The sequence below is a fragment of the Eptesicus fuscus genome, chromosome 12 (assembly GCF_027574615.1).
Source record: "Eptesicus fuscus isolate TK198812 chromosome 12, DD_ASM_mEF_20220401, whole genome shotgun sequence".
NCBI lineage: Eukaryota > Metazoa > Chordata > Mammalia > Chiroptera > Vespertilionidae > Eptesicus > Eptesicus fuscus.
Window position 1 is genome coordinate 19,236,149 of NC_072484.1, and position 26,437 is coordinate 19,262,585.

The window sequence follows — 26,437 nt, forward strand, 5'->3', positions numbered from 1 at the left end:
CATAAAAAGATCCGTGTTTGCCAGGGGTTGGGTGGGGGAGAGATGAATAGGCAGAGTGTAGAGGATTTTGAGGGTAGTGAAAATACTTTGTATAATATTATAATGGTGCATACATGTCATTAGCCATAGAATTTACATGGAGAGCAAACCCTAAGATAAACTATAGACTCTGAGTGATTATGATATGTTAATGTAAGTTCATCTTTTATAACAAATGTGCCACTTTGGTGCCTGGTGTTGATAATGGGGGAAACTGCACATGTGTGCTTCAGCAGGATCAGCTCCTAAAACAATATTCAAATGTGATATAATTGAAATGGCTTTGGCCCTAACACTGTATTTTCCCAAAGAGTAATAAGTTTACACTGATTCTAATGTTACTTTGCTTTCAAAGCCAGCAATTAACTCAGGGATTGCCAAGAACAATAATACTTCATATAGTGGGAATAACATGACCAGGGCAAAAAAAAAAAAAAAATAGAATGTCAGAGAAGGGAATTTATGAGAGAAAAAAAAAAGAGTCATCATTAGACTACCTGAAAGGAAGTTTTCAAAGCAAATGGAAATATCAAAGGGAAGAGAAGAAAGCAAGAGGGAGGGAGAGCTGTCAGTAGGATGAAAGAGAGGGGCACACATTTTTGTCAATTTTGCTCTGGTTTCCAAATGTATTACATAAGGTAAGTCTTCCAGCAAGCCCAGAATTGCACAGCAATAGTTGTCACACCCTCTGAAATCTGTCAGCGTTTAAAGCTGACACGGGGCATGCCCTCAGCATTGCCGTTGGAGAATGCCTTGGTTTCTTTCCAAGTCATGTCTGTGAATTTAGACAGATGTAGTGATAAAAATATTGGCCGAGTAGGTATAAGGTTAACAAAACATCGCGTTGGTCTCCTTTTTACCAAGTTAGAAGCTGAAGAGAAAACCTGAATGCAAATGAGGGATTCAATTAGAAAGCTATGTCCTGGCAGCGTTTCATGGAAAGCAGAGGGGGACCAGGTGACTTGATAGAAACATGCCTTCCATGTTGATAACAGAAATGGAATGAATAAATATGGGAGCTGAATGAACCTGGTTATGCTGTACTTAATTTTTTTTCCTGCAAATTTCCAGCCAATATCTCGATGTCTGAAATCCGTTCTTCTCTGAGAACACTGCCTCATACCTGGAAAGCAAGATTCAAGATTTCTCTTTTGCTCCATAGAGAATATTTCCCCAGTTACTCCAGGGACACGCTTTTCCACCTGGGCTTCATTTCTGTGAACTATATGGACTCTCATAAAATGGACTGAACTTATTTTTGCTGTTCACTTCTCCGTAAAAATTCCATTCCGATGCATCATGTCTAGCCTCCTTTGTTAAACTTATTAGCACCACGGTGTCCAAGCCTGGCTCAGAGGGCAGAGGCACACACAAGATCTGAAATGTCCATCAGGGAAGTTCAGGTCTCTCCCTGGGAGACTGGCTTAGCGGCCAATCCAAGTCTTTAACAGGAATCTGGGAGTTAAGAGCCCCTTTAAGCCTCATCTGGATCTATTTTTCCAAAAGTAGCACAGGCCTCTCTTTGGTATTTTACCAAACGTGGCTTTTCATCCTGAGTGCTAGCAGGCGGTCTGCTGCCCTGTGGACCCAACCTGGAAACATTACGCTGGCACAGCAGCAGCAGCTGTAGCTGAAAGTTGAATGAAAAGCCTGGATCCTGCTCCGGGGAACTTCAAAGTGGGCAAACCTGCTCCTATTGTGTTTCTCCCTTAAACCTAGTGGAGTCTCCCGGCAGGTATTCCTCCATCTCTGTCTTGCAAGAAGGCATAGCTACTTTTGCTGCCCTCAGGTCTTGTCCTCCACAGGCCGAGGAAGGCGGGAGAGGCTGGGCAAGAAACTGGCTTCCACCCTGGTCCCGAGCACCCCCAAAGGACTGGTGTGCACACGATCCTCCGGTCATGCTTTGACTGTGGGGATGGTGTGTCAGAGTTTCCATGAAATGGGAATGCTTCCTCTTGAAATTGCCCTGGCATGAGATCGTCTTGGCAATTAAATGACCAAACACCTTCAAAAGATGGCTCCACCACAGTCAAAATGTTGTTATAGGAGAACTAGAATTACATTGGGTTAGTGGGTCATAGACCTCAAAGGGAAGGCGAATCCAAAGCAAATAGTGTCTGAGAAATGAAAGCAGGTGGGGAGGTGGGCTGGCATGAGGGAGGGTCAGGAGGGGCCTCAGGACACCCTGTACCTGTACCTCCCTGACTGCCCATCGGCCTATGGGCCATAAGAAACAACAAAGCTTTCTTAAATTATGTTAAATGCTGTATTCACGTTGGCTCCCTAACTGAACAAGTTGTCATGTTTTCATTTTACCTTGTCTAGGTGAATACTGCCATGCCTACACATACCATTTCCAGTTTGAGGATTTTTTTTTAAAAAGTACACTTGTTTTTTGTTTGTTTGTTTTTCCTAAAATAGACACATTGGCCCATTAAGGAAATACTAACTGGATAGCTTTCTCTACCTGTTATTTTGCCAATGAATCATTATTTTTTTAAAACTTATCTTTATTGTTAAAAGTATAACAGATCTCGCCGAAACCGGTTTGGCTCAGTGGATAGAGCGTCGGCCTGCGGACTGGAGGGTCCCGGGTTTGATTCCGGTCAAGGGCATGTACATTGGTTGCGGGCACATCCCCGGTGGGGGGCATGCAGGAGGCAGCTGGTCGATGTTTCTCTCTCATCGATGTTTCTAGCTCTCTATCCCTCTCCCTTCCTCTCTGTGAAAAATCAATAAAATATAAAAAAAAAAAAAAAGTATAACAGATCTCCCTCTTTTTATCCCATTGATCCTATCCATCCCCCGCCCCTCCCAGGCCTTCACCACACTATTGTCTGTGTCCATGGGCTATGCATATATGCATATAATTTCCCTGGGTTAATCTCCCGCCTTCCCTCTGAAATGCATCAGTCTGTTCCATGCTTTCATGTCTCTGACTCTATCTTGTTCATCAGTGTATATTCAGTTAGCTAACAATTTGGGTTATAATCATTACTGTTGTCCTAAAACAACAAATATTTGCTGAGTTTCTGCTAGGGACACAATGCTAGGCACTCAGTGTGCACAGAATACGCACAAGTGAATCTCTGCTGATTCAAGAATCCAAATTGGCTATGAAAACAGGACATATAAACAGAATGCTATGGAACAATATGAGGAAGCAGTTGCCAATTGTACAAATTACAAATGCTGAAAGATTTCCAGAGATATAATGACCACCAAAAGTTGGTACATTCAAGGAAGACTTCTTGGATATCAAGCTTCAACCTGTATAAGCACGTATGATGTGTTTTTGTTTGGGGACTGGGGTACAGATCAGAATAAAGTGGTGGTGGTAATGGTATGTGTGAGTTTGGTGCATGTGTGTGTGAGTGAGATAAGAAGAGATACAGGGTTGTATATGCCATGTTCCGCGGTTCATCAGTTCATCTGTGGGTAACAGCTCATCTGTGGGTGTACCCATAATGAGTGGATGCCAAGAAATATTTCAAACTATATTATGGTCCTAGCCAGTTTGGCTCAGTACATAGAGTATCAGCCTGCAAATGGAAGGGTCCCAGGTTCAATTACAGTCCAAGGGCACGTACCTCGGTTGCAGGCTCCTCCCTGGCCCAGGCCCTGGTCGAGGTGCCTGCAGGAGGCAACCAATCCAACTGACGTGTTTCTCTCACACTGATGTTTCCCTCTGTCTTTCCCTCTCTCTTTCACTCTCTCTAAAATCAATGGAACGATATCCTCGGGTGAGGATTTAAAAACAAACAAAAACTATATTATGGAGAAAACATTGTCCTGAGAAAGGTTGAGGGAATAATAATTTATACGGTCAAATGACCACAGAAAATGATGCAAACTAAATGCCCCTTTTGAAAATGCAAAGCAGGAGTACATATAAAATGTTTGTCATACCAATCTTCACCCTGGAGAGGAGATTTCGTTTTCCCTCTTCATAAAATTTGAAAGTACCGATACATAAAAATGTCCATTGTTTGGTCTAGAAGGAGTGAACGTTCACCAGAAAGTAATGGAATAGGATCGAATTCTTCTGAGGAGATGGAAAACGTGCACCAAGCGGTGTTTTTTTAAAATTAATCTAGTAAGCCTTAGACTGTGGAAGAAGAAGGGCTGGAACCAGGAGACCTTTCTGAATATTTGTTCTAAATCTATTCCATCATGACTAATAAAGTGCTGGGAATTTTTGTTCGCTTATTTTTCAAAATTTTTCTTTTTAGCTGTGGACTACTTTCAATTAAAAAAATTAAATTAACATTTCGGGGGTGGCAATAGTTAATAAGATCATATAGGTTTCAAGTGTACAATTTGATGGTAATTGGATAAAGAAAATGCGGTATGTAATAGGTTTGCAGTTGTGAGTATACAAAACAGAGTTCATTCTTGTAGTAGTATTGTTTGTAATTATTTTATTATTTTCCATATAAACAACTGTAACCCTACTTTTGCCAAAGTCTGCATATACCATGGATTACTTTATTTAAATAAATATTATTTAAAATCCCAATAAATAAAAATATAAGTGAAGCTGATCTGGATAATAGAGACAAAACAGGGGTTCTGCATAAGAGCAAGAAAACAGCTGCCCTGCAGTATGTGGGTGCTAGGAGGAAATCAAGGATCTTCGCAAGGTGCACAGGAAATACTTTCCAGTTTGCAAAATGCTAAAGTGTCCATAAACTAAAAAGAACTGAAGTAATTAGAAAGTTAGTAAAACAGGATCTCGTGGAGTTAAAAATAAATTCTGGGGCTAACCAAAGAAGGAACCCCTTTCTTTTAGGGATTAAAATGAAACAAAAGCAACTTTGGGTTTGGTTTACTTCTTGCTATCCTCTCTTGAGCCTCTAATGTTCGTGTCCCTCCTCATTTTCTTTACTTTTCTATTTTCTTTTTCTGCCGCTTTCCCCCACCCCCTGTTTTTAAGTATGTCATGTTTAATTCACCTTTTGAAATTTCTTGCACGTTGCGTAAGATTCTCAAAGATGAAACAGACATCAAGAATAGGACAGGTAATAAACATAGAAAATGATGTGCATAGTATTGTTTTCGGCAGTTTGATTTTTGTTTGTTTTTGTCAAAAAAAAATCAAGATTGTTGTGGAGAACATTCTCAAAATGAGAACCATTTCTGCAATGGAGTCTGATTTGACTCTAGACAAGGTGAAATGAAGAAGTTGGGTCTTGATCAGGTAGACCTTTGCACATAATGCTTCCTTCTGTTAAGCAAATATTTAGGAGTTCTAACTGTGAGGCAGAAAGAATGGCCATAATGGGAATAATGCTCCCACACTGTGCTTCCACAAACTCAGTCTGCAGTGAAATCCAGACCGAAAAAAAAGGCATGCCTTAAATTATTAAATAGTGTGACCAAATCCTCCCCCATTAAGCTTAATTCAGGCCAACAGTTTCCATTTTATTCTCACTGAAACCTTCAAAAGAAATACCAGATTAAGAAGAATTAAGTCTCCTACCTCTGACTTCAATATAGGCATCCCTCTCCTATAGTAATGAATTTAAACTATTTCTTTATATTTGAACACATTTTATATCCCAGATAAGAGTCTCCTTATAAGAAGCTTGAGCTCAGAAAAGTTGTAATCTATTCTGCTTGATCAGTAAACCCTACAATGACAAATAAACTCCATTTTACCTTAAAATTGTAAACCAGATTTATTAACAACCTGAGAAAAACAATTAGGAAAACGTCAGTGTAGTGGAAGAATATTTGAGAGCTTTAGGCTAGTGAAAACAAATGATATAAACACAGATGCTTCTACCTGTAAGTGAAGCAGTCACTACTTAAAACAACCCATCAATACCAAAACAATTTATCTGCAGTTTATTAAAACTATTATTTTTTATTAACAGTTGCCTCTTTGGATTTTTAAAATATAAATATACAGATATATGCAGGTATTTGCATTTTAATGTCTGTTATTTTGCAATTCACAACAAAATAATGATAATGCTAGGTTGTATAGGCACTATGATTCATCTAAGAGAAAATCCTGACTTTATTAAAAAGAAAAGAAAACATTTTCAGAGGTCAAGTCCTACTAGAGAAAAATGTTTTGTTTAACAAAAGACATTGAGCCACAGTATATGTAATCATTACATAGGGTATCTAACACAACATTCAAGAGCACAATAGAACATATAAATAGCCTCTCAAGATTCCTCAGTGAGATTTGCCCTTCATTTTGAGTCTTTTTAAATCACAGCAAACTATACCCATCAAGAATCTCTTATTTTTCCTGTTAATCTCACCTTTAACAAGAAAATAAAGAAATAGAAACAGTATCAAAAGCTAGATCACTTACCATAAATGCCTGTTGAAATGCAGGGAAATGCCTGTGAATAAACCACAAAAAATAGCAGTAAATTTTAAAGATACAGCTCTGCCCAATCCCAACACCATTTATTTCAAATTCTCTGTTGCTTGATAAAGGGATGCCCTCACATACTCAGGGTTCTGACACTCCACTCAGTTCATGTAGGAGACATGGAAATAGGCACATTAGGTTCACTGAAAACTTTTTCTTACCAGCATTTATCTCAGCTCACAAGCACCAACTGTTGAATTTTCAGTAATCTTGTGAACCAATTGCTAAACACAGTTTATTAATGAGAAATTAAATTACATAAACTGTCATGAAATAAGTTATATCCAAAAAATATTCAGAAATCACCTCATCACTTCCTAATTTGGCACATCTTACTATTGCCCCTGCTCTTAAGATTACTTATGCCCATCCTATGTGAATCGTGGAAGTACTAGGTAATGGGGTACTACTGAGCATCGTGACCCCGCTTCCTATTAAGTGATATGCTGATGGCTTACAATCTGAAAATATCAATCAACATTCATGTTGGACTATACCTGTGGATCAATTGAAACTATAGGTTGGCTATAGATTCAAAATTTTGATAAAATTGAATAAAAGTATTCTTGAAGAATCAATTAACTATACAAAAGCTTACCTAATAATAGGCAAATACATAAATTGACCGTACGTCTGCTATGCCCACAGCCAATCAGAGTGAGTATGCAAATTAACCCAACAAAGATGGCAGTTAATTTGCATAAGTAGGCACCCATCCGTGAACATCCTCGGCACCCAGGTCACTCCAAGGTAGGCCCTGCATGGACCCTAAGCAGCCTGGGAAGGGCCTGAGGCAGGGAGCTCCTGGGCAGGGTCAAGCCTATGATTGGAGCCTAGGAGGCAGGGGCAGAGCCAGCCATCTGAGGGAGCTGGGCAGGGGCGGATCCAGCAATTGGAGGGAGAGGAAGCCAGCCATCTGAGGAAGAGGGAGCCAGCGATTGGAGCGAGAGAGAGCCAGCCATCGGAGCCAGCGATCGATCGGAGCGAGTGGGAGCCAGCCATCAGAGCGAAAGGGAGCCAGCAATTGGAGCAAGAGGGAGCCAGCCATCTGAGGGAGAGGGAGCCAGCAATCGGAGAGAGAGGGAGCCAGCCATCGGAGCGAGAGGGAGCCAGCCATTGGAGGGAGAGGGAGAGAGAGGGAGCCAGCCATCAGAGCGAGAGGGAGCCAGCCATTGGAGGGAGAGGGAGCCAGCAATCAGAGAGAGAGGGAGCCAGCAATAGGAGTGAGAGGGAGCCAGCCATTGGAGGGACCTGGGGGGCCCTGTAGGCTTTAGGCCTGGGCAGGGCCCAGCCAGCGATTGGTGTGAACTGAGTTTCTAAACCATTTGATCTACGTACCTTTTCTGACTGCTCATTGGCTAAGCTCCCTGTTTGCCACTGGTAATATTCTTAGTAACTTGCATAATAAGAATCCAAAAAGGTGATCTAGGATTTTTCCACCACACTTCTGGAGAAAAAAATGAAGGTTCGCTGCTGGAAGGCTAAGAAATGTCATATCCTGCCCTAGGCGGATTTGCTCAGTGGATAATGCCTTGGCCTGCCCACAGCAGGGTCCGGGTTTGATTCTGATCAAGGGCGTGTACCTAGGTTGCAGGCTCCTCCCTGGCCGGGGCCTGGTCAGGGCTCATGCAGGAGGCAACCAATCAAAGTGTTCCTCTCACTTTGATATTTCTCTCTGTCTCTCTCTTTCTCTTCTACATTCTCTAAAAATCAATGGAAACATATCCACAGGTGAGGATTAAAAAAAAAAAGAAAGAAATGTCATATCCTATGAAAGACACATCTTGAAAATGCCTAAAGAAAGTTGTAATTTTTTCATGGTGAAGGGACTGGAGTCTGTGTTGATGAAAACACCTTGGTGGCTGCAGCAGCGGGGGGGATGGGGCTGGTGCCTTCCCCTGATCAGCCCAGTCACCTCCCATAAAGGGAGTGGGCCTAAGCCATCAGTAGGACATCCCCTGAGGGCTCCCAGTATGTGAGAGGGGGCAGGCTGGGCTGAGGGACCCCTCCCCCCTGAATCTCGTGCACCGGGCCCCTAGTTTATAATAAAATGTATTACACATAATTTGTATTTATACTCATGTGATGCACATTCTTTTTATCAGTAAAATTTAAAAAATAAAATTATATACACACATACTCATTTTTTAAGTCAGTTTTTAAACTTTTACTGGCACATCACTGTTTATACCATATGCTAGGGACTAAATATTTTTCCAAATTAGGTCATAGAAGAGGAGCCTCATGAAGGGGTTAATGCTTGTGTAGCATCCCAAGCTTTCCACCACATGAGGGTACATACAATGTGAAGAAGGTGGTCTGCAAACCAGGAGTAGGAGACCCTCACCAAACACCAGATTGTCCGGCACCTTGATCTTGGACTTCCCAGCCTCTAGAACTGTGGGAAATAAATATCTCTTGTCTAAGCCACGCTGTCTATGGACAATTTTTAAGCAGCCCTCTAAATTAGACTTTGTAACAGTAGAATGTGACCTGATCATGGCAAAGTCCTCTGCCGGTGTACCTTTGTGTGAAGTTAATCAAGCTGTTTTTGTCCTTTTGGGCTTTCTATTTTCAACTGAAATTAAAGATGATAACATCCATTATATAGAAATGTGCCGTGGGAATTAATAACAGAATCTAAAACTGCAGTTGCTGCTGACTGCAATAATTAGCGTTATTATTGAGCTCAATAATAATGAAACATCTGTTGTTGTTTTTTATATTTTTCAGTTACATATATACTACATTACATTTTCCTTAACATTTTTAGAGAATGTATGCTTATTCCCTTTTCATGGATGTTCTATTTTAAAAGACACAATGTGCATGATTTTGTTTTAGAGAGAATAATAATTGACTCTCTTAAGTTAACCTATATGTCTGAAAAATGACAGGTTTTTTTTTTTCCTGTTCCTTTACTAGTACATGCTCATATTTCTATCAAGAAAATAAGACAGTGTCAGGAATGATGTGGGAGCTATTTTATAATGAATTAAAGAGCTAATTCTTTGAGTCCTTGATTTCTTGAAGTGCCAATAAAATCTGAAGAATGTTCTTGAATGACTCAATCCATTCAATGAATCAGAACCAGGAAAAGAGGGTATGAAGTGAATGCTCCTGAAAATGTTGGTGTCTCTTTACAGGCATTCACCAGGACTATCAACAGGTTTTGTTCTCAGTGAAAAATCACCTTCATGCTACTGTAAGCAAATTGTTACTAATCATGAGTGCTCAGAGAACCAAAATAGCCTACTTAAAAATATAAATTAGAGAGGAGTTAGGGTCATCTCTAGAATGTGTGCTATGCTCACTCAGGTTCCACTGTGTCTTTTAAATGAAGTAGAGAGGTGAGTTTTGGAGCTCATGCCCAGGAATTTCATGGGAGGGAACTAAACACAAAAATATCACCCATCTTGTGCTTGCAATACAGAAAGAGAAAGGTTTCAGAACTGCTGCCTGGAGCCATCAAGAGAGAGCTAGAAGATACTACACTGTTCTCAACAAGTGCACTTTCCCTCCCACTTAGGCATCCTTTCAGTTCATGATTATGAGACTTGCTTCAAGGGTCTATGGGAGGATTCAGATGAGTGAGCAATATGGAGTATCTGTAGGACAAGTAATCTTGATTAATGCCAATTCCTATGGTGGACACGTGATGCCTGCCAGACTCTACTTCATGGGGGAATGTATGCCCTAGAGCAGGGCTTCCCATCCTTGGCATAACTGATATTTTGGATCAGATAAGTATTTGTTGCTGGGGGCTGTCTTGTGCATTTTGAGATGTTTAGCGCATGCCCCACTCATGACAATCAAAAATATTTCCAGACATTGTTAAATGTCCCCCAAGGGGCAAAGTCACCACAGATTGAAGACTACTTCTCTCTAATCTAGAGCCTAGAGCCTAGACCCAAGCAGTGCTGTCAGGGATTGCCTTTTCAAACATTTCCTAAGATTCAAAGAGCCACCTCATTCAAGGAAGGTCATGTCCCTTCCCAAGAAAATCCATCCCCAATAACTAATCAATGCAGAAGATAAAGGCCTTGGCTCATCTTGGCTCATTTCAGTGATGGGCCCTACCTGCTTCCCTGTGCACACTCTTGCTTCCTCCCCTTCTCTTCTCCAGGTATTGATCCCAAGGGCACACCTTACTAAACATCCTGTACCCTAAACTGTCTCAGAATCTGCTTCTTGAGGAAATAACTTGAGTTAACTCCCTTCTGCTTCCATGTTAGGTTCAGCCATATGAGTTGTTCTCCCCTCAGACCTAGCAGAAGAGAGCACATACTGAACAATTAATGGCAGCTTTCCTTTGCCTCAGCTCCCAGCTCTATCTTGGAATCAATCATGCAACTTAAAAATTGAATCTGAATGTACCAACTGCCTTGTCTGTTTTAAAAAGGACAAATAGCTTCATCTTAAAATGACATTGTTGCCTTGAATGTGAAGGCAAACAGATGTTTAATGGAGGATAACTTTGGTAATAGTATTGCATTAATTCAAACAAAAAGGCAGTGATAAAGCAGAGGTGGAAATACAGCATCATGGAAAATATTTTGTGTAAAACAATTTTACATATAATTCATCCAAACTAAATCTCCTCCATTAATCATTTGTTATTACTCAAGAGAGAAAGAGAGAAAGATTGAGGATAAAAAAGAATGAGCAACTAAGCTCAACAGAGGGATTTTATGGCAGACAGTCTGTGCTCTTGGTCATAATAGATTTCTGATGGAACCACCAAGAGTGTGTAGCATGAGATTTCTTTATTTCAAAACTATACTTAACATAGTCACCTCCCACAAAAGTTCTCTCCTGTGGAAGAATGGTAGATTGGACCAAAACTCAGGTCAATTTTGCCTGTATTGTTTTAAGTGTACATATATCAGCAGTCACCTGTAGAACCTGGAGAATGACATCACCAGCCTAATTTATAAGGCTCTAGATTCTTCTTCCAGCAAGACCAAAAAGCAAGCAGTCTCTGTACTAAGTGAGTCTGAGCATATAGCCATCAGAAACCTGCTTCATAGAACTTGACTTTTATCCAATTTTCCCCCAAAATCAGTATGAATTTTCTCTCTTGGGGGAATAAAATATTCATTTGACTTAGAGAGTGAAAGAGGATTTTTCTTTTGTGAAGTTACAGATTGGGAAAATGCTTCCTTATTCCAGCATGTGCATTCCAAGTAGATTTGTAAAAACACAAATCTTTAAGGCTGTATACTATGTCTCCCATCCGCTTTCATGTCTGTCTCCACTTATTCCATTTTAGTAATTTGAGGGCAAGGAAGGAAATATCCCTCAGCCTCTTTGTCTTAATCCTAACAGTTCCTCAAAACCGAGGCAATCCAACATCATGGCCTTTACTTGTTTTTCTGTGACCCTGTATTCCAGGTTCATACATTCCTGCAAAGTGGGAATTTCTCCCTCTCCTCCTTACCCATGGTCATTCCACCCATTGCTTATGCAGCAGACTAGTGATCTGACTAGGACTGACTCTACCCTCAGGTTCATAGGAAAGGTGCTGATTGACCTAAGTAAGCAGCACACACTCCACTTAGCCACAAGAATAGAGATGGAGAATTCTGACATCACTGAGCTGTTGTTGTAAACTAACTGTAAAGTTCTCCCAACTTCTAGAATATTTCAATTTCTAATCCAAAACTTTTTTGTTTTTTAGCCAGTTTTAGTTAGATCTTCCATTACTTAAAAGTGAAAGCATGGTATCTATGTATCTTTTATTTAAGTGCTTTTAATTATATATCACATTTCACTAAATTGAAGAAGCTGTTGATTGCCAAAAAACAAACAAACAACAAAACAAAAAAAACCACACCATTATTTTGTTGAAGCTCTATAAGTTAAATATAACAAGTGTTTTCTTATCCTTTAGGGTTTTTAGTGTGTCCTTACTAAAATTTATATTTTGAATTTATTTAGATAACTTTTAAAGTCACATCTTGCTGCATAGATAAAAAGGAGATAAATTGGTTAAGTTTTCCTAAAAAATCCTCACATTCAGAGTCCAGTACTTCTGAATCCCATTTCAAAACAGAATCATTGATCTAAAGTTTCCAGAGTTCTATCCTGTGCTCTCAGGAATGGTGGTGCTGACCTAGTCCTTCAGGAGTGCTTCACTGAACTTTTCTTCCAAGCCTCTAGCATGACCCTCTCTCTAAAGTTGAAGCTGACTCCTTCTTCATTGCCAGAAAAATTTTTCAGACAGCACCCAAGACACACACCTCCTCCTCAAATGGCCCCACTTGGTTAATTGTTTGGTTGAAAGTCACAGGGGTCAATTGTCTAGGAATGACAACTAGTGAACCTCATCACAACTATGCTGGACTATAAAATATCTCAGTTTATAAGAGGCATCCTGATTTCCAATAAGTTAGAGTATGAGAAAATGGGCATCAGTAAAATTCAGGGTACCATCCTTTGTCTTTAGATGTTTGGTTATCAGCATAGTGGTCTGTGCCATAGTTCCCTTATCCAGAATGCAGAATAGTTGAATATTTCTCAAAGTGTGATATGCCTAACTCTAAGAGTATGCTTTGTCCAATTCAATGTAATGCATACATATTATTTTGACATACTCCATTATTTTTCCCAAGTCTTCACCTCTCCGCACCTCACCCTTTGCTATGTGATATTGCATAGAGGAGGATGCAGTTTCCTTGTCCCACTGATGATGGATATGATGTGGTTTGGCCAATTGGATAATTATAGACATGCCATTCAGGCTTGTACTTTTGCCTTTGGAGGAAACTCATGAGTAGAACATGCTTCATATAGCTACTGGTCCAGAGAGGCTCAGAGGCAGGTAGAGCAGACCAACCGAACCCAGCCAGCCAGCTGTGCCCCAACCAACCCACTGGCATGCAGCAAGAAGGACACGCTTACTATTGTATCTCATTAAGTTCTGGAGTTGTGCTTGTTACACAGCATTACTATGAGTGATAATATAAATATGCTAAAACTATGTTATTATAATGTATTACAACAAGGATAATGGTTTCCCATGTAGGGTGACATTATACAGTTTTCTTTGAAAATAAAAATACATAAAGAGTCTATTAAAATATCAGGTAGTTATAAGGTGGAATTAAAATGCTTAAAATTAAATAAATACTTATGCAATAAATAGTATTGAATTTTTAAAAATGATCGCATTAAAAACAGTATTGAATTTTTTTTAAAAAAATATTAAATTAGAAGGCAAGAGACCAGGGTCACTCACTAGCTATAAATATGACAACCAATAGTATACGCCCTTCAGTGCCTCAGTTTCCCCATCTGTAAAGGATAAGAGTTGGACCAGATGGCTTAATCAGCTATTAGATTCTATGGTGCTACAAACCAGCCTGATATCCTTCTCTATAGCTCAGGATAAAGGTGACAGAGAGACAGGCAATTTTATAGCATCCTGAATTCCTCATGGTGTTTGGATGTGGTAGGTGGCAGTGTGGCAACAACAGTGGCTGTCACTCTTGAGTTACCACACTGTGCTGAGCACTGGGCTGAGAGCTCTATGTATATTATCTGATTCATTGTCATGAACAGTCCTGTGATAAATAACATATTATCCCCTTTGTATAAACATGAATAAGAGTAAAGCTAAGAAAGCTAACTTGCTCAAGGTCACAGAAAGGAATGCTAACTAAAAGATTCATTTATTATTTTATGTAAGCAACAATTGATCCCATTTTTGCCTTTAGTATTTCTTTATTATACAAATAAGATGTGAATAAATTCTCAGATGGTTCAATGGGACAGGTGTAGGCAGACAGCAGTGAGAACTTTCTCCTAGAGCCACGCCCCTCCCTTCCTCTGAGTTAACTAGAATAACCTCCTCCCAGGCCCTTATGGTCGTTAGTATGGTGAGCATCATACCACCCCATGCATTTGCACTGTAAAGGCTGAATACAATTGCATCTTTTTGTTGATCTCAATCCTCTAATCACTTCTCATCATACTTTAATAACATTTAAAGTTAGAAGCTCCAAACTCCCAATAATCTGGCTTCCCCTCTGCCTTCCTCCCTTTCCACTTTTTCTCTTTCTCACAGAGTCCCAGCCACACTGGCCTCATTTTGTTCTTCAAACACATAGAGCACAATCCTGCTTCCGAGCCCTGGTCTTGCTGCCCCACCTGCCTGGTACACTTCCTTTTAGATCTCTGATCAGGTGTCCCCTCCTCAGAGAGACTCTCTCCTGCCTGCAGCCAAGTCACTCTCTATTCTTTTAGGCTGCGTGGCATCCGTTTAGGACTCCTCTCACCACCAACACACAGATGGTTGCTTGTTCATCATCTCAACTTCAATTCCCTGACTGGCATGCAAACTCCCAGGAAGAACTCTGTCTCATTTATTGTTGTACCACCTGCACCTGGAAAGGGGCCTGGAACTCAATCAATATCTGGCAAACTACTTGATTAACAATAGATTTCTATGGCATGTGCAACCATAGTCAAATATACCTCTTTCTACAAAAACTGGAGCATACATTGTGTTTTATGTTCTGAGACTCGCTTTTCTTATGCAGTAGATCTTGAAGCTTTGCAGTGTCCATGTATATTGATCTATTTCATGTTCCTAATGTCTATATACTACTCTATGGAATGGTTCCTCTATGTTTATTTAACTGTTGCCACATTGATGACCATGTAGATAGATTATAATTTTTTCTATAACAAATAACTCTGTAATAAGCATTCTGGACTATGCCCTTATATGCTTATCATATTCTGTTAGGATATATTACTATACATAAAATTAACTTTTTTAACCATCAGGTTAAAAATGTACATTTAAAATTTTGAAAATACTGACAAATTGCCCAATCCTCCAAATTTTTTTCAGTATAAAAACGTCTTCAACAGTAGAAAAGAACAAATAATTCCACTACCCACCCCAATACATGGGTGAATAGAACAAAAGGATACTGTTTCTTTAACAAACTACACTGGAAAATGCAAATACTACCAGTGCATCTCTCATTCCCAAAACGAAATAATCTGAAGATCAAGGTCAATTAAGGAAGACTGTGCATAAGCTCACATGGAAATGGCCAGTGAAGTGTTTGGAGTGCACTGTGCAAGCTCACACAGGCACAATAATTATAAGCAATCACTTTGTTTTGTTTTCTTCATTATACCTTGGAAATAGCTGTCATAAAGTCATTTATTGCCAGCTGCTTTCATGTTTATAACTACAACTCCATGCAGCATAAAACAAACTATTACACAGCCATGAATAGTAGCAGTCCTCTTCCAAACTTTATTTTCCAAGAAGACAGCTGGATTAGTTCCAAGGTGAATTTATTAGATGCGAAATGCCAGAACCAGCAAAGGGGGAAACTCGCCCTTGCTGAAGCTTGCTCGTGTAACTGGTAGGAATGTTCTACTATAAACTACACATATGTGAAAACGAGAACAGCTCACCATAAACCTGTGAACCCAAAAGAATGTGCATTCTGGTCCAAAATGTCTTAATCTGTAAACTCACTTTACACAGAAGCTAAGGGAAGAAGCAATGGTTAAAAAAAAAAAAAAAAGAAACAGACAATAAAACCTTCTCATATCATAGCGAACTAGTTGTGCAATATGAACGCTCCTTTTGAAACAAAATGTGCCTGAAATAAATGCGGGACCAGAGCACTGCCCGGTTGGGCAAAATGTGTCTTTTCAATAACCTTAATCGCCTCCAATTTTTGTAAGTATCCCTTCCCCATCTTTCTCTGACTCAAGTATGCATATTATGTACACTTTACATCCCTGGCATCAAGGGCCGGGAGCATGAGGGGATGCCCACAGGTGACCTTTTCCGCTGCAGAGTCCAGGGAAAATAGAGGTAGCAGTCAATCATTTCAGATCCCCTGAGAAGTAAATTACCCACTTGAGAGTGAAAGGTTCACTGCTCATAACCACTGCCAAGGCCTAACTTTGGCTGCAGGGAGAAGCATTCCTGGCTGAAGGAGGGGCTGAGATGAGAGGGAGGAGCCCTGTTTGCAGGGGACTGAGGGACCAGAGCACTGCCTGAAAGAGCACAGGGCTTTTAGGGGAACCCTGGGGGACTCACTGACCTTGAGCTTTCCTCAGCATGGCTGCAAGGGACACTGTCAGAGTCCAGTTCTTTATCATTCCCATGTGCCCCAGCCCATGGTGTGTCACCCCACCCCTACACACACACACACACACACATACACATATATACAGCTACTGTCACAGGATTGCCCTCGAGTTGCTTGAACCTGCTTTGCAGGTGCACTCAGACAGCAAGGAGTTCCAGAATCAAATCCCAGGGCAGCCCTTAACCAATGAGCATGGGTGGGGTGTGGCAAGGTGTCAATACTCAGGAATCCTTCCCCTGGTGGGGACAATGTTGAGAGGTGACCTTCACCCTCTGGTGAACATCACCACTAGATTTGTAGTCTCCTGGGATTTGGCCCAATATCCACCCGTCCCTTGCAGTCTCAGTTCCTCGCATCTCACCTACTTTTTTTTTTTTTTCCCCCCTGGGATTTTCCCAATAAACCCCTTTCCCCGAAATCCTCATCTCAGAGTCAGCTTTTGGGGAATTGTTGATTTGTAGTGTTGTTACCCTTGATGTGGCTGGCCATGGAATGTTTAAAATAAAATAAATGTAGGGTGAACCTCGGTGGAAAGAGACCACATGATCATTTCCAGTCAGTATTGGTAAAAGGGAGAAAAGGGAGAAGTAAAAGCAAGTCTATCCTTATAAAGCCATGAAAAGGGAGAAAGAGCATCCTCAAGACCACAAGAAACATGAGCAACCAATATCTGGCTGGAAACCAGTGGGAGGCTGCCAAGGAAGTAGAACTGGGTGGAAATTCAGAGAGCAACCCTGTAGGGAGGAGGTGGTGGCCCTGGGACCTCCTGGCTTCCATGCTGACTGCAGGCCCCAGAAAAAAAAAAAAGTGTGCTATGTAAAAGTTTGTTAAACAAGTCCAAGCAGGGTTATTATCTACTCTTGGTTTTTAGTCAATCCCTGGCTTCCTTAATAACTTGAATCTTCATTGCTCCCTTAATTAGAAAGTTGAAGGTCTGACTTCCAAAGAAAACATTTATGAAAAGCCATCAACAACAAATAACCACAAAACAAGAAACACAGGTGGTCTCAGAGAGGAGCAGCTAAAAAGCCTTGACCCCCTTGGTGGTGAGGTGGTATTTCTCAGTCTGTGAGATAGGTACTATAGTTCAGTAACTCAGCCGTTTCTTAGTCATCCTGTGTCTCAAATGTTCTTCCAAGCATCACTAATGATCTGCTAACAAACTGAACAGCTTTTAAAAAGGAGAGAGATCATACACTTTCAATAATATTTACTGAACCTGAAGCTTCAGCTATCCGGTTCTTCTCTTGTGGCTGGAGAAACACATAGGAATAAAGGTACCACCTAATCAATTCCAAAGCTCCTGGGACATTTTCTCATGGACTTTTCTGTCTCTCATAAAAACACACAAGACTGAGACGAGGCATTATTATTACTTGTTCCCAGATGATGGAGTGAGTAATCTCCCTAAAGTCACACAGTGGCTAAGAGTAAAAGCTCAGACAGAAGCCCTGATCTTCCCACTCAAAATTCTAAGCACTTCTCACTGCAGAATCCAGTAAGTGAGTCAAGGGCTAAGGCCCTGATCGGCAAACTGCGGCTCGCAAGCCACATGTGGCTCTTTGGCCCCTTGAGTGTGGCTCTTCCACAAAATACCATGGCCTGGGCGAGTCTATTTTGAAGAAGTGGAGTTAGAAGAAGTTTAATTTTAAAAAATTTGGCTCCCATGCCCTAACCGGTTTGGCTCAGTGAATAGAGCATTAGCCTGCGGACTGAAGGGTCCCAGGTTCAATTCTGGTCAAGGGCGTGTATCTTGGTTGCGGGCACATCGCCAGTAGGGGGTGTGCAGGAGGCAGCTGATCGATGTTTCTCTCTCATCGATGTTTCTAACTCTCTATCCCTCTCTCTCCCTTCCTCTCAGTAAAAAATCAATAAAATATGTTTTAAAGAAATAAAAATTAAAAATTAAAAAATTAAAAATTTGGCTCTCAAAAGAAATTTCAATCATTGTACTGTTGATATTTGACTCTATTGACTAATGAGTTTGCCGACCACTGGGCTAAGGGGACAGATGAAGAGAAGAGTAAGGTCCATTACGAGCACCCTCAATCCTTGATAAGGACTATTTATAGTTGAGAATTCTTTTTTTTTTATTTTTTTTTTTAGAGTTGATTATTCTTTTTCAGCATAACACAGTATGAAACCCTTCTAGGCACTAGCCACCTATCATAACAGTATAGAGTTTGCCATCAAACGAAAGATTAGTGTAACTATGTAACTGAAGATTAAGATGCTTTGGAACCACTGTTCTATTCTATTCAGGAGAACTGAAGATTGGACACTTTGAGAACCACTGTGTTATTCTATTCTAATCACACTGTCCTGTCCCCACTGCTACTCCAGACAATTGTAACCCAGGCTGCATCCTCCTCATATCCAGCAACGACTCTTTCCCCTGGGATGAGCGGAGGTCCTTTCTTTTCTGTGCCAAGTAATCTATCTCAGACCATATACTTGCTGGGGAGCAGATTGCAAGATTACCAGCACATGTAGGTTTTATGCCTGAGGATTTTTTGACACCTCTGTTTTATCTCTTAAAATGTCAGCATGATCTTTCCACAACTTGGGCAATTCCATTTCAACCCCTCCATAATTTCATGGTGGGAAGCTGAAAACTACATACAAAAAGAGATGGGTGTCCACGTGAATACAGCCACTTCTGAAGTCAATTATATGTGCAAACGCCCCACCTCATTTCCTATTTATGGAAGCCAGGTGATACACTCTTGACAGTTGCTTGGTGCCTGAACTACAGTGTGGTTCTTAAAGAATAAAGACTTTAAATAAAATGCGTTGTGATTATGCGGCTTGAGTCAATATGTAAAGGTAATAAATTCTTCTTTCCTTAGTCATGAAGGAAAACATTAGTCAAGCCTAATGTACACTTTATGTTTAACTAGGGAATTAATTAGGGGATAATGACTAAGAAGGAGGTGTGCAAAGGACGCACCCTGTAGGGGTGACTAAATAAAGAAAAGCAAGGAAGGAAAAGGAAATTGATCATAGTCCTATTTCCCGAGTTTTAAGGATTACTACTCATGGCCTCAAAATGGCTATGCTTTGTGGACCAGCAATCACTGTGAAGCGTTTTATTGTTTTATTAACTGGAGTCTGTGATGGAAAAGAGCAACCAGTCTGCAAGGAGATGTCTGACAGCTCAGGTCCCAGGAGATGAGTTATTTGTACACATTTCCCAGTGATCACAGTATTAATCCAACCAGAATCATCCCAGAACCACAAGGAGGAGGAGCAGGCAGCTGTCTTCCACTGTACATACAGTAAGCCCTCACTCAATGTCACAGATAGGTTCTTTGACTTTAAGCAAAACACCATATAGGGAAACCATACATCTCTATGGTAAAAGAAATACCAAAGGCTATTTGATATAAACAAGAGTTAAGTTCCTACAGCAGCTCATCAATATTATAATAAAATTACATTGAACGTAATAACATTATTCAAGGATCTGTTGGATACACCAATGATCAGTATTGGTTCCTGCACTGGGAGATGAACAAATCAATTTTTTGAGAAGGTTACACACCTGTGAATCACTAAAAAAAAAAAATAGTAAAGACTTACTATATGTACTAAATTGTCATTATTGTTAGAGAGACAATGAGGAGGTCACTCATTGATGGATGGATGGATGGATAGATAGAAAAAGGAGGGCAAGATGGAAGGGTAGATGAATGGATGAATAGGTGAATGGACCAATTCTTAATTTAAAAATGAATATTTTTAGCTACCACTAGCTCTGGTAGATTTTTATTTCATTGGAAGTTTAATTTCACAAAGTGAAGGATTTAATTTTTCATCACAATATCACAATTGCATTTTTAACAAGTTCACAGATAATGCCAATGCTGCTGATCTTGGGACTATGCTCTGAGTGGCAAGAGTTTAAAGAATTACTCACTGAACTTTCACACTCTAATCCCTCTGCTCATGTTGACCGTTACCAGTCTGTCAGTAAAGCTTTTTATGGTGCAAACAATAGGCAATTTAACTCCAAGTAGCACTCAAAAGAAAATAAACTTATATTCTTTTCTGATGTAAAAAAATCCAATGATATGTATAACTTCAGGTAAGGCTTGATCTAGCTACTCAATGATGTCTCTAATTACTATACCAAGTAACTGCTTGACTTAGGGTAATTGGCTTGTCTGAACCACATGTTGTGTACATATGCAGCAGTTTTGAACATGCCACCTGATGAGGAAGATGCTGAGTAATATGTCAGGTGCTTTTCTTTGTTCTTTTTCTTTTTATATAATACAAAAGCTGAGGTGTCCCCTCTTGTCAAAATTGCAAGTGGATTTTTTCTTAGGTTGAGAGGAAGTCCCTATGTAATGGTTTCTGAGAACTACTTATGCTCTAAAGACTATGATTCAGTGATCTGAAAAACTTCCAAGAACTTGGTCATAATTCAAAGGCAGAGATTATTAAGGACTATAAAAACCCCCACAAATATATGAATTATTGTGTCCTCTCTTTAGATTGAAACATAAATGACCGTTAACTTATAATTTTTTAAATCTCCATTAAATATTCTCTGAACTCTCAACCCAATATTTAATAACCCTTCCTAATCACATATACATGTTCTTTCTTATGCTTTTTCCTCCTCTTCTACAACCTTGCCCTCCACTTTTTCCTTGTTGTGATTCAGTAACATGGAGTTATCCTTAATGTGGCACATTGGACCATGCTTATGGGACTGAGCTCCTAATCAACTACTTCAGAAAAGTTAATAAGGAAAGACAAGAGTTTCTCTTTATTCTGTTTCCTTGAGGTATGGGGTATTTGACTTCCCTTAGTCTGGTCACTCCAGTTCTTCCATTCAAAATTCTGAAGTGCCTGGAATCTCAACCTTCATTTTCATTCACCTTTGATGTAGAGCAAAACTTGACAAAAAAACAACAGAAAAGTTTCATATTTCGATGAGAAATGTCATGACATTTTGCATTCGCAGTGAGTGCACAAACTTACAAGATTATGTTGATGTGATGGTGACTCTGCTATCACATCCAGGAATCAAAAAGATAGAAGAAAAATGCAAATATGTTAAAATAAAATCAAAGAATTATGGATCTTTATTCTATTTTTCTCCTCTTGAATATTAATATACAGTATTTTCTAGTTACTTATGGTAAGGGATATTTTTGTAAAATTATAGCAATGCATATATGAATATCTTTGGGTATGTTTTATTAGGGAGACTTTTAAGTATGTAACAACTCACCTATGATATTTTATGAGCTTTCATAAATGGGTCATTTATCCATATAAGTAATTTAGTTGTAGAAAATGAATATAGAGTTATATTTGGATCTTAATTACACAGACCAGAACAACTGGCGTAGTCATTAGACATAATTATTCCTATGCTTTTCAGAAGAATGTACTGATCAGGGGGCATCTCACTCAGGTCATTTTCTGGCTTTAAGAGGTCTGAAATTTTATGCTGAGGTTTCTCAATAATTTAAATGGTGCAGTGTTTATGCTAAGATTTCAGAGAATTGTCAATGTCCAGGTGGAAAACACAGCGTGGGTCTATAGAAGCCCCACAACTTTGGAAAATCGAAGCAAGAATCTGGATAAATCAATCTAAATGAAAATCATTTTAGACAAGGTTTTTCTTTAACCCACACTGTGCTGTTGCTTTGCTCTTTTAGCCCATATGCTTTGATGTTTTAGTTCCTACATTATGACTGATTGACAAGATATGACATGGTCAAAAGGCAACACATAAAGTGTATTAGATAACTCTATTAAAAGGACAGAATTTTCTTCCCTTCTTGATCTTTTCTACTGTTATTTCAGCTTTTAAAAAAATATAGTGCATGTGCAAAATTAAATCCCCTTGAACTTGCTCAACCTCTGCTCTGCAGGTCATCATTTGTCTCACTAACACAAAATTATAGGGTGTTTTGATGCTTCAACTGTTAGCAACAACTATCATTATTTACAGCTCTTTTACCATAGCAGTTGCATTTTTGGGAAAATAATGAGAAACTAATTACCTCTGACTTAGCATATAAACTTTTCAAGTATTCTTTTTGCCCCCTAAATAGCAAGCATTGGGAACAAAGGAGGAGGCAGAGAGGAGAGTGTTGGGAGGTGGTGAGATCCTATGCAGCCACAGGTGCATCAAGAGGCACAGGAATATTCACAGCAACAGCAGGCTCAGAGCCACTTTCAACCCCACTCCCATGATGCTGTGAAGTGACCAGAATTAAGGCCTCTGGACACATCCTCCTGTAGATTGGAATTTTGCTTCAGGTACTAATAGAAGGGCTTTATGGGTCGGGAAATAAAGGACAAGCTTGTAAGAAAATATTGGTCATATTTTTCTCACAATTTCATTCAGAGTGTAAAAATTAAATTGTACTCAAAGCATAAAATCTCAATATTTAGATATAGTGTGAAGGGCTAACTATGTAATTTGCAGACAGTTCTAATACTAATTAGGCTAAATGTCATTGTGAGGTTAAAGGAAATCATGTTTTTTCTATAAGATTTATTCAAAACCATGCAATTATAACTTTATATTGTATCTTCAAGGTCCCACCCATGAGATAATTTAATAAAACATCCATCCATGCCAGGATGCAGCCTTTCAAAGTATACCTGAAAGAGAATGGGATGAGGGGATATGTACCAAGATTTTCAAAATATGATTTTTTTTAATATTTAGACAAAAGATAAAGTTCTGATAAAGTGGAAGCTCAAAGATAAAGTTCTGATGTTAAGTAAGCCACTTTACAAAGTAAAAGCAGCAACACTATAGGTGATTAAGAATCACTACCAAAGCTTCAGACTAACAACCATAGAAAATTTCAAATTAATAAAATATTTTACCAAAAAAAGACAAATCATGATTTCTGAAGGGTTTCTATTTTGGAATATTGCCTAGATTGTGATTTGGTTTTAAATCAGTCTTTCTCTCCCTTTTTTCACCCTGGAGACAAATATCTAATATGAAGTGCCCTAATCTGGTATTCACTCTCCAGAAACAGTTGTGTCAACATAGCAACTACCACTATAAAATAGCAGAGAGTTGGTTAATAAGCAAATAAGATATTAGAAATAAATCTGCATTGGTGAAATAAGAGGTGTTCAAGATATGTCGCTGGCTAGAGAAATTTCATGGACACCATCACCTCTGTATGAAAGAGTGTATAAGAATCTAGAGATTCTGGCAGGCTCAGCCACCTAAGACCTGTGGAGCTGAGCCAAGGTCACAGCTCTGTCTAAAGCTACAAACACAGGTTGAATGGATGACTCCATGGCCTGATTCCAGGATTGGCTGCTTAAAATGAACTATTTAAAAATGTTGTTGGCATGCCTACAGGTAGAGGGGAACTAAATTTACAGGATAAGATTGGATGAGTTTTTAAAATAATTTTTTATTGATTTCAGAGAGGAAGGGAGAGGGAGAGAAAGATAGAAACATAAATAATGAGAAAGAATCATCAATTGGCTGCCCCCTGCTTGCCCCTTACTAGGGATTGAGCCCATCAACATGAGAGAGGCATTATTGTTTTGTCTAATTATAAAATATATTGTCAGCTCAAAAATTAATGCTATCATACAATATGTGTTTTCTTATCAAGATACATTTGATGGCAGCAGCTAGTGTGGGAAAACAAGAAATATTCAACAGTTCTCTTTAGGGGGAAGGTTCTAGTTTGGTTGAAATTTTTTCTTCCTTTATCAATTGGCTAAGAATGTTTCTTGCTAACAAGTATCTTCATTATTTCCCAATTATATTTACTTACTATGTTAAAACTTTCAGAAAAATTAAAAGGAAAGAATAAAATTTTTAAAACATAAAAGATGAGTTCCTGGCCAGTGTGACTTAGTTGGTTGAGCATTGTCCCATGTACCAAAAGGTCACCAGTTTCACTCCAGGTCAGGGCACATGCCTGGGTTATGGGCTCAATCACCACTAGGGGTCATACAGGAGGCAGCTGATCTCTCTCTCTCTCTCTCTCTCTCTCTCTCTCTCTCTCTCTCTCTCATATCAATAAAAACATCCTTTAGAAAAATAACTAAAAGATTAGAGGAACTTACCCAGAAAAGACAGAAAACAAGTGGGCCGGATGTTAACTACCAATTTAATACCCCAGACCCTGAGGTTTCACCCTGTTTTGTTTCCTTAGCTCAACCGGTCTTGGTTTTCACTATAACTTGGTGTGTAGCATATGCTATTAATGTTTCACCCATGGCCCCTTGAAGCTCACCGTTCCCAGTACATTCTCTTCCCAAGCCTCTGTGGCTTTCTGGCCATGGATGGATGACTTGAGTGATGGATATAAGGTGGGAGGATTCTGAGATATGCTCCCAGTCTATAATAGGGTCTCATGGGATTGAGGCCTCGTTGCCCACAGCAGTAACCTGTTCAATACTGCACCTGATTGGCTTTCTGCCCTTCCCATTGTTCTTCCACATGCCCCTATCAGTGGGTCCTGGCATCACCTTTAAAATCAACTCCATGTACTCACCAGTAACAGTCTGCTTCTGGGGGAACCCAGCCTCAAACAGTGCTCAGATTAGGTACATGTGCTCACATTAGTATTCATATGAAGCACACAGTCTCAAACATTTTTATTCTCCTGAAGATATGGACAAACAGCCCCTTCTCTTTACTGCTATTTCTGCATTCCCTTGCCAGGTGTGGTTCTCCCCCTTGAAAGAATAATAAACTGACACATCTTGACTTTTGAAACTGCATATAATCACTATTCAAGAGAAAAAAAAGAATTATAAAATAAATACTTCCTGCAACTTGCTATACAGAAAATAAATGTAAGGAAGTAGAGAAATGAAATCTTAGGCAAACTTGATGCTCAGTCATGAGCACCAATGACCATAAAATTGACAGGTGAGAGCTTTAGGATGTGTATAACGAGTCATTGGGTTCCAAATAGAGGTCATTTTATTGTACAAAACCTCAAAGATTGTCCATTTGTGCACAGGTGACCTATCTCCAACCAGAATTGGTTTCCGTGGGAGCTTTAAAATAATAATATCATAGGATAAAAACACATTAAAGGTAACCTTTGGCCTGTACCCTCCAGAGATGACATAATTATTATTATTAATTTATTTTGTCATAGTTTTGATGATAAGTTGTAATTAAGTAAAGGTATGGAAGAAAAGAGGCTCAGTATATTAATATTGGGTTGGTTAACAAGCAAATGAGATATTAAAAATAATTCCTTATTGGTAAAATGAATAGTGTTCAATATATATAGTAGGGAATAAAAGCTCAGGAATAAAAGTCCGCCAACCTGATGATCTGGTGGCAACTATTTCCTGTGAGACCAAAGGGTTCCTGAAGCAGAATAAATGAAATGACACTATTTTCACAAACCAACTCACTTCACCTTTTGAGAGATTCCCTTTGCTAGACATGCTCAAAGATAAATAGAAACATGACTCTCGGACAAATATTTACAAATCCCGGCACCACAGAGCTCTCTCCTTCCCATAATGTTTTGTGTATTTCTACAAAGACACACTTGCTGCCGCTGAAAGATGTCATCTCTGGAGGGTACAGGCCAGAGGTCACCTTTAATGTGGTTTTATTCTACTGATCTCAGTGGCTGAACAGAAGGGAGAGCTTTCATTTAGTGAGGTCTTTTATCCGACTCACTTCTTCTGGCATCTTCATGTGCTTTGCCCCTTCAGAGTTTAAGGTCAAAAGGAAGACTAGAAGATGTAGCATGTTTGGAACGGTTGATAAAAGAAGAGGGACTTTAAAAAGCCAAGGTCTGTTACAGAAACATGTATTTTTATCTTAGCAATCTAGTATAAAGCTCTGTTAGCTAACAGATACTACCAAGGCTGTGAGCTATAAGCAAAT

The 26,437-nt window shown here is 39.4% G+C and overlaps 1 protein-coding gene across 1 annotated transcript in view; it reads right to left on the reverse strand.

Moving 5' to 3' along the window:
- MACROD2 (mono-ADP ribosylhydrolase 2) overlaps positions 1-26,437 on the reverse strand; it is a 1,996,248-nt gene that overhangs the window by 596,996 nt on the left and 1,372,815 nt on the right. Inside the window, exon 7 of the mRNA XM_054724198.1 lies at positions 6,371-6,401. Coding sequence (XP_054580173.1) covers positions 6,371-6,401 — 31 coding nt within the window. The remainder of the gene's footprint in view (positions 1-6,370; positions 6,402-26,437) is intronic.